A 9,248-nucleotide genomic window follows, 5' to 3' on the forward strand; every position below is an offset into this window, starting at 1 on the left:
AGAGGAAAAAAAAAAAAAAAAGCTCCTGGTGTGAGGGAAGGGATGGGAGTGGCACAAAGCAAACTTGTGAAAGAGAACAGAGGGATGTAAAAATGCCCTGACAGGGGAAAGGAGCTTGGTTTACAGAAACCGTGTAGTATTTACCTTGCTTGTAAACCAGAACCTTCTGAGAGCTAACTTTTTTTTGTCACAAACATTGCAGTATGAAGAGCAGCTTCAGATGTCATAAAACAGATAGTAAAAAAACCTTGTTGTACCAGCAGTTTTTTGAGTCTTTGAATCTTAACATTACACCAGCTCTCAGAACAGCTCTCACACTTTGAAAGTGTTGCTTGGTGTGCATTTTAACCATGCACATGAATTAGGTTTACATATGTAGGTCTTGGTCTCATGCATCCTGTTGTGTGTCTTCCACCGGTGGGTATTAGGGATGTGTGAAACGTCACTGTTCTGTTTTGACTTGTTTCGAGGGAACAGCATTTTGTTTTGAATTTCATTTCGATTTGAAACTATTGTTCTGTTTCATTTTGTCGAAACAGTGATGCTGTTTTGACACTGTTTTCAGCGTTTCGCCCATAGCCTATAATGGGGAAACTTGAAATGGCCTTTCTCATCTGGCAGGTCGATTGGGGCCCAGCCCTGGGAGGACTGTAGGGGCTGGGCCAGTCGTCTGGGGGTTGCAGGCCCCATATGCCTGCTAGATGAGGGAGGGATGCTGCCTGGGACTGGAGTGCTGGGAAAGGGAACTGAACCCCATTGCTCTGTTCACCTCCCCAGCACTGGGATCAATCTGGGAAGGGAACTGGGGCTGAGCTGAGCCTAGCATTGGGCTGCGGAGGGGAACTCAGCCCAGCTGATTGCTCTGGGGGGGGAACTGAGGGATTAGGCTGAGTTCCCTTCTCCAGCCTGATCACAGCACTGGGGAGGGGAACTGAGCCGGGGCTCGGTTCCTTTCCCCTGCGCTTTGATCGGCTTCCCGCAGCCCGGTGGGAGGCGGGGGAAGCCAGGGCTATGCTCCTTGTCTGGCTGAGCCTGGAACGCCTGGGAGCACAGCCCTGATCCTCCCTTGTCTTCTACCACCTGGCTGCTGGCTGCTTCGAAACTCAACTTTCAGAATGTTTCGACTAGCCTTGTTTTGTTTTGAAGCTCGAAACTTATTTTGCTCTTTCAAGCTCGAAATTAGTTGAAACAGTGTTGAAATGAAACAGCCGGCAAAATTTCGCGTAGCCCTAGTGGGTATGAGGATCTGCAGTTAAATTGTTTTTAAACAACTGTCTGTCTTTGGAACAGATTCACTGAGCTAAAGGATAGGTAACATGATTTCGGTACATGGTGTCTTTATCTAACTTGTTCTGTGAAGATACAAGAGGTACACAAATATTTTTTCATAATATTAACTCTGACTAATACACAGATATTATCAGTGTTGGGTTTGTGGCAGGTTGCACACACTTAGTTCAGCTGTGTGAATCTAGCACTTTAAAAATAACACAAATCAACCAAAGAAAAAAAATAGTAGGAGTCTGAACCAGGCATCATATAGGAAGGCTCTGTTTAAGTTTGACTGCTGTAAAAGTGCACTTAACTCACAATTAATTTGTGGGCTTAAATGACTCTATGCATTTGCACTTTAAATAAATAGACTGCATCCTACATTAGACATGTTGCTAGTCATCCTTTGTAGCATCCTGTAATACCCGTTTTAAAAAAGAACAGTAGAGCTATGAGTGAGGAAATTTTGTCAGACTGTACTTGAGTGGAGGACTTCTTAGACTGAGAACTTTATCCTTCACTGCTGGAGTTTGACCGTCATACTACAAAGGCATCAAGTAATTTTCCTCTCAAGTTTGGCATGGGGGTTCTGGGGAGTGTATTTAATGCTGATTGGTAAAACTGTTTAGCTGATGCCTACCTTGAATCTCCATGGGTGCATTTATATTTATTTAATCTCTGTTCACCCAAGGTTTTGGATGGGCATTAATAGAGGCTTTATAAAAACTTGGAGTGAAATCTGTCAAAATAGTGACTGCAATAACTTGTCATTTTGTCAGGGATTCAGTGCAGTAACTAAAGTGTGGCCCATTGTTTTGTATGTGATTTTTCTAACTTATCACTTCTTAAAACATAATTATCCACTTATAAATATGCATGCATACTAAATTATAATGAAAATTACACCTGACAGCCAAGTGGCGAAAAGATACTCACCTGTGCCCTCCTTAGCATCTGTTGAACCAGCCAACACTTTGAAAGCATTAGATATTCTTCAGCTCCTCTTGGCCCTACAAGATGTAGGCAATAAGATAATTGTGCGAAAATGAAATTAGTTTCTGTTTTGGCATTGAGTGCAAACATCTTAAAGTTGGTTTTTTTTTGTATAACTTGCATCATAATCCCTCCAGCTGCCGTGGGAGTTTACACTGCCACTGGTCACAGGTTGTCCAGCCCTCAAGAAGCCCCACAGGCTAGATCTGGGGCCAGATATGTTTGACACCCCGTCTTACTCCTTAAAGGCGTACGTTGGCCACCTTTACTACTTTCACTTGACACATTGGCGTTTAAAGAGATGGATGTATATAGTCTGCTTGCAAATGTTAAAAGAGTCAGAAAAGCTGTACTTTACTTGGCACGCTTAATACCGAGCCCAGCATATGCCCAGAAGAGTCAGTGCCTTAGCTGGACCCAACTCGCCCATCATTGTTATAGATCGGGCACTTTAGTGGGGTGCTTTTGGTGCTTTTATCTAATAGCTGATGAAATCAGCTTCAGCTAAAAGTGCCAAAAACCCTGGTGAAGTGCCCAATGTATACAGACACTGTGGAGCTGGGTCAGAGTAACGTGCTGCTGCTTCTGGTAAAGTGTGGTGTTTTTAAATGTCTGCAAGCAACCATATACCTCTAGTATGTGAAGATAGGGTTTCTGAAACTTGCATTCTTCATTTGTTCTTTGTCTCACCTTTTTAAAATAATGGTATGCCAGTGTACCTTTCCACCAAAGATGTATTTTATGAACAAAAGAAGTAAGGGTGAGAAATATATAGTCAGTCTCTGTGTTGCACATTCTAGTTATAATGTGGAAAGTGTTTGGTGTTACTTTTTCAGGGCAAATAATTTTGTTTTGTAATCTTCATCCAATTTATTTTCTGTAGAAAGTTCCATTTTTGCCTGAATCCAGGATGACTTCAAATTTAAGATGACCCCCCACATGCCAATAATTATATTCTGTACCTGGAAAATGTATCAGTTTTGTTACAATCTTCCATGTATAGAAACTAATTAGTGAATGGGTGTGTTCCTTTTTTTTTCGAATTTGTTGCATTTCCTGCCCTCCTTCCCCCCTTGCTGTGGTGGGGAAAGCAGTGGCCAGGGGCCAGACCTCTGCCCCCTGCTGTGCTTTCCTGTCCTGTCCTTCCCCCTCCTGTGGCCCGTTCTATACAGAGGTCAAGGGGTAGGGGGAAAGGCTGCAGGCCCCCTCCCACCCTATTGTCTCCCCCTTGTTCGCATACCCCCTTCCTTGCCAAATGAGCCATTGTGGCTCGGGGCAGGCAGTGGCTCTGCTCTGGCTTCAGCCAAGGGTCAAAGCTAGATGTGAACTGCTGCCTTCCCCAGGCCAGTGCTCAAATCCAAGACTAGGGGTTTTTTTCACCCTTCCCCCCCCCCCCCTTGCTGATTTTGGGGATGGGGGAGACTTGTCTAGGATTTGAATAAATGTGGTAACTAGACTGGTGCATTTGCTGACATTGCACATTACACATTTCTATTCCTGATATTGCTTGCAATTTTGGGGATTTTTGCTTATTGTACCAAATGCTTGTATTTGGAGGGACAGGAGTTTGAGAATTAATCACTTCTTTAGTAGGAGTTCTTTTAGTCTACCTAATTTGTTTTTTCTTATATGAACTGCAGTTGTTTACTTTCACTTAATATTTTTTTCAGTGGTTAAATGAAGAGAGAATTATCCAGCGGCTTGTGGAAATTGTACATCCTTCTCAAGATGAGGATGTGAGTACTATTGTGATGCTTCTGTAGTACCAGTTGTTTACCTAATTACTTATAATATAAAAAGTTAAAACACCTCAATTCTATTTTTTCCACCTACATAAAACCTCTAATCAGAAAATAGAACTTCAGTATTGATAATGACTTTTTAGGATTTGTTTGGGATTTAGGCAGCTTCTCCTACCTGCACCAAGGTTCTGGTCCTGTAACTCTTGAGTATTTGAGATTTTTAGGATTCAAAGTGATCTTTTACCAATGCTATTCTGCTTGATTATTGGGAGTTGTCAACTTTTAGATCTGTACCTTGGTATTCAGGAACAACCTGAGGATTTAGAAATATGTAGCTAAGTTTTTCTTCCCTTTTTTATATAAAAATAAATTGCATGAGAACTAATGAGCCTGTTTGTGCAAACCTCATAAATTCTGGACTGAAGAATTAATTTAAACACCCTTAAACAAAACCTTTCTTTTTCAGAGGCATTCAAATGCATCCCAATCACTCTGTGAAATTATTCGCCTGAGTAGAGACCAGATGTTACAAGTACAGAACAGTTCAGAACCAGATCCACTGCTTGCAACTCTAGAAAAGTATGTTTTGTTTTCCTTCTGATTTATTGGCCCTTTGCCTTAGGGATGTAAATATCATTTTAAAAAATATCAATCAGGACTCGTAGAAATGATACCTTTTATTAGACCAACAAGATTTTTGCAAAACAAATTCTTTAATTGCATGCCTGCTTGCACAAACACCCTTCATCAGGCATTGGAGAAAAGATTGTAAAAGTTCTCCTGGGTAGAAGTGAAAGTTCATATTTCATCGGATTTCACAGAGTCATTAGATGGAAAACTCTGGGCAGCCAGTTCATAGCTTGTATGAAGCTAACTTCCTCTATATCTGTTAAACAATTAACTGATAACACAACAGCTCTAACACAGCTGCTGCTGGGAGCCATTTCTGGAGCCCTTAGACTAGGGGGACTGTAGGAGGAGGCAAGCCCAGCCAGACAGCAGGGCCCAGGTGAAGCCCTCCCTTGGGACAGAGCTGGGAGCACCTCCTGAGGGAGCAGCTAATTACTTAACTGATGAGTGATTAGGCTGCTTGCTATTTTCCTCTTAGGCTATAGGTACTAGTTCCCCTCACAGCCTCTTGCCAGCCCTGCTGGGGCACTTCCCTGACTGCCCTCCCCCCTTCGTCCTTGCCAGACTGTTGGCCTACAAGTTAACCAGGTATCACTTCACTTATCAGTTAACCTTTCACATCCCTACTTTGCCTAAAAAAATGCTACCATTTTATTTTTTTTATCCTTGGAAAATGGCAGATTTGTACTTTCAAAGTACATTTTGTTGCCTGCATGTAATGGGTTTATCCTGCAGTAATTTATGCAGGTGAACAAAGCCTAATTTGATCTCATATCGAACAGTATTTATTTTATGTGGTCTGTGTTTAGTAGTCTTGTCCTGAATTTAATTCATAGTTGATTTAAATATTTTAATGAAGGCAACAATTTTGAAGTGGGGGAAAAAGTAACATAAAAACTATTTTGGCAAACGCTGTGCAGTGGTTCAGTGTGGGGGACAAATAGGGGAAGGGTGTATGTTGTAATTATATTGTAGATGTTAGTTTCCATTTTAAGAAGCTGCTTGTCAAACTTTGTCAATGTCTTCTCTCTAGGCAAGAAATTATAGAACAGCTATTATCAAATATCTTTCATAAAGAGAAAAATGAGTCTGCAATAGTCAGTGCAATCCAAATATTACTGACCTTACTTGAGACGAGACGACCAACGTAAGATTTTCTTTTTCTTATTAAGAGTTATGCCACTGCTGAACTTTTTTGCTAGAGGTAGCGGGAAAACATGGTATACTGAACTGTATCAAAGATGAATGTTTGCTAGTTTTTTACTTGGAAGGTGTTTTTGTTTTGTGTTGTTTGTTACATTTTCCTGTCCCACGTGGATAGAAATATACAGTCAGAATGGACAAAACCTAAACAGATAAACTTCAAGCTAGCATTTGAGAAGAATAATGTCTTGTCTTTTGAAATTTGTTATTCAGGCCTTCATATTGGGCAGCTTATTTTTCATGCAACCATCTTGTCTATTTAGGTACTCAGGGTTCCATTGTACCTGAGCTTATAGTGGATCTTAGCCCTTGAAAGTTTCCACCACCTCTCTGGGCAACCTGTTCCAGTGTTTTACTAGTGAGAAAATTCTTCCTAATAGCTAACCTAAACTTCCCTTGCTGCAGCTTGAGACTGTTGCTCCTGTTTCTGTTATCCTCCACCACTGAGAACAGTTTAGCTCCATCCTCTTGAATCTCCCTTCAGGTAGCTGAAGGCTGCTATTAAATCCCCCCTCAGTTTTCTTTTCTTCAAACTAAACAAGCCCAGTTCACTCAGCCTGTCCTTAGAAGTCACGTCCCACAGCCCCCTCACTATTTTTGTTGCCCTCTGCTGAATTTGCTCCAATTTATCCACATCCTTTCTGTAGTTCAGGGCCCGAAACTTGGACACAATACTCCAGATGTGGCCTCACCAGTGCTGAATAAAGGGGAATAATCATTTCCCTTGACCTACTGGCAGCACTCCTACCAATGCAGCCCAGTATGCCGTTAGCCTTCTTTGCAGCAAGGGCACATTGCTGGCTCATAATCGGTTTATTGTCCACTGTAATATAGTCACTGTATTAAGTGACTACATGTAGCTGTTATTGCTGGCATGCTGTATGTGAACTTTTTGTAAGTGTTCTCCTTGTTCCAGCTTCTGGTGCTTTGAGGTATGATAGTTGCACCTATTTATTTTTTTTAAAGACAGTACAGGGAAGCAAGGACATAGAAATATTTTGCATGGTTCTGCAGGATAAAAAAATCTGTTTCTAGCCTCAGTTGACAGCTTCTCTCTCCAAACCCAAGCCTGTTTCAGACCTGTGTTTGTCAACCTTTTTAATACTTGAAGCACCCCTCAGAAAATACCGGTGTTTATTTTTTGCTGCTCTTTTTTTACTTTTTTTGATTACAGAAAAATAAGAAAGCAATTCTTCTGTCGCAAAGAACTCATACCACAACATGTTAGCATTTTTTTAACACTGTGGATTCCCATGTGAAAACTCTGAGCTTGTTTTGTGAATTATGTTTGCACACCTAACAGTGTGAACACTGCGTGGCCCTCTGCATCCTTAAAGATCTCAAGGCACCCCAGGGTGCCATGGCATTCCTGTTGAGAATCACTGGTGTAGATGGATGTAACAGTTGTAGCTCTACCAAAGGATACTGATGCAAGCTATTAGAATGTAACTACTGAATCCCAACCTGCAAGATTCTATAATGATACAAATGTAGTAGAACTACTGGCATCTTCATCTAGTGTCAGGCTCATGCAGACTTAACATTTAGATTATAACAGTAGATGTGATTCCAAACAGCAACTCTCCTTCCTCTGCCCTCCATAGGCTTTGAGCTGTTACAATATGATTGTCTATATCCTGAGACTTAGCATAATTAAATGTTACACTAGTAACATTTTACATAGTTTTCAGCATCAAGTGTGTGATGGTAGACTGAGTTGCTAAAACAGTATGTAGACTAGAGCAGGGTTGTCTGGATTCAGCCCATGGAGCCATATCACTTGGTCTGTGGGGTTTACTGGAGGGGTGAAGAATCTGGGCATAGGGTGAGCAGTGCTGTGTTAACTCCCATGGCTTCCTGGTGCTGGAGGTGGGTCTGGATTTAGCCTTCAAAGAGTGCTGCAGCCAGGCTAAGTACAGGCAGGCAAAAAGCCTGAGACTGAATCAGTTCAGTCATTGCAGGTTAGTCTAAGCTGAGTAGATTGAACCAATAAACAAATGAACAGACATTCACTTTTGATTCCAGAAATGAAGCTATATGCTTGCAGTGGCCCAGACTAGAAGCTGGTGGGTGTTGGACCATGTCTCTCTGCTTGGCTGGAGCAGACAGCTTGGGCCAAAGCTAGCCTGCTTACTGTGCGAGGGCAGGTTCATGGGGGAGGTGCAAAGCATCCTGGGATGCTAGGGGACTGAGTTAACTTGAATCTGGAGGGGATCTGGGACAGAAGTTCAATAAACCAATTTAACCTAAAGCAGTTAAGTCTGATACTACATCCATCCAAGCTTATCTTAAACTGATATCACCCATTTGGAAAGCAATTTATGTGCACTGAACTTCTATTGTGTTACAGATTTGAATCAGATCCCGATCACTTATACTGGTTTATGTGTGATTTCAGTCCCTAGCGTCAAGCTCTAACTTGTGATGTTGGGGGGGGGGCACTGCATCTGTAGGACACCACTGAACTAGAGCTTGAAACCTGCCTCTTGATTTATATGTAATTTTACAACTACTTGAATTTTGGAAAGTAGCTAAGTTGCCTGTTGCCTTCACATATGTTGCATGATTCTTTATCTTGCAAATATGGAAAACTTTGTTTTTGCTTACAGCTTCTATTTTTGCTGTTGAAGTTGAAACTATTTAATATTAAGTGACTAAAATATATATCTGATGTAGTTAAGGGTTGGTTTCATAATAGACTGAGTGGCTGTAAAGTAACAAGTTGAATCTTGTTCTATATTTTATAGCTCCTGAGTTATTTTTATTTGTGACTTCACTCTAGACTTAGTTCTTTTACTTATGTTCCTACAGAACCGGTATGAAGACTGTTACTTGATTTAAATTTTGTAACTACTTTTACAATATTTCAAAATTAATCAGTCAAATTGTGTGTGTATGTTATATATTTAGATTTGAAGGCCATATAGAGATCTGTCCTCCAGGTATGAGCCATTCGACATATTCAGTCAACAAAAGTGTATTAGAAGCCATAAAAGCACGACTTTCTTCCTTCCATGAACTTCTCCTTGAGCCCCCAAAAGTAAGTGAAACACACAACTTATAATGTTAAAAACTGACTGCTCGTTTATTTGTATGACATAATTAGACAGTCTCAGCTGACTCAAAAAAAGGGCTAAATATTTTTGCGGGGGGTTGGGCATGGTTTCTGATAACCAGTTAATGTGCAGACGGAATTCTGATACTGACAGCTTAGTTATTCATTACCAGGGATCTGGGTCTCCATTCACTGTGGGAAAGTATGGATTTTCTTTTAAACGAGAAGGCCAGAGATGTGGCTTTCTCCTTTAAAACAGAGCCATGGATTTGGGGGTGGTGGTGGTTCTGGGTCCCCGTTGCTGTGCATATTCCCCAGGGATGGGGGCACATTCCCCCCCCCCCCCCCCCAAA

At 41.3% G+C, this 9,248-nt stretch overlaps 1 protein-coding gene across 9 annotated transcripts in view; it reads left to right on the forward strand.

The window, feature by feature from the left end:
- The window catches only part of PPP6R3 (protein phosphatase 6 regulatory subunit 3), a 136,853-nt gene that overhangs the window by 47,207 nt on the left and 80,398 nt on the right, over positions 1–9,248 (forward strand). For all 9 annotated transcript variants that reach the window (XM_019519830.1, XM_019519832.1, XM_019519834.1 and 6 more), the window contains 4 exons: positions 3,936–4,001; positions 4,474–4,586; positions 5,671–5,784; positions 8,751–8,880. In XM_019519830.1, coding sequence (XP_019375375.1) covers positions 3,936–4,001; positions 4,474–4,586; positions 5,671–5,784; positions 8,751–8,880 — 423 coding nt within the window. The remainder of the gene's footprint in view (positions 1–3,935; positions 4,002–4,473; positions 4,587–5,670; positions 5,785–8,750; positions 8,881–9,248) is intronic.

The sequence above is a fragment of the Gavialis gangeticus genome, unplaced genomic scaffold, assembly GCF_001723915.1.
Source record: "Gavialis gangeticus isolate Ggan-Ray unplaced genomic scaffold, GavGan_comp1, whole genome shotgun sequence".
Lineage (NCBI taxonomy): Eukaryota > Metazoa > Chordata > Crocodylia > Gavialidae > Gavialis > Gavialis gangeticus.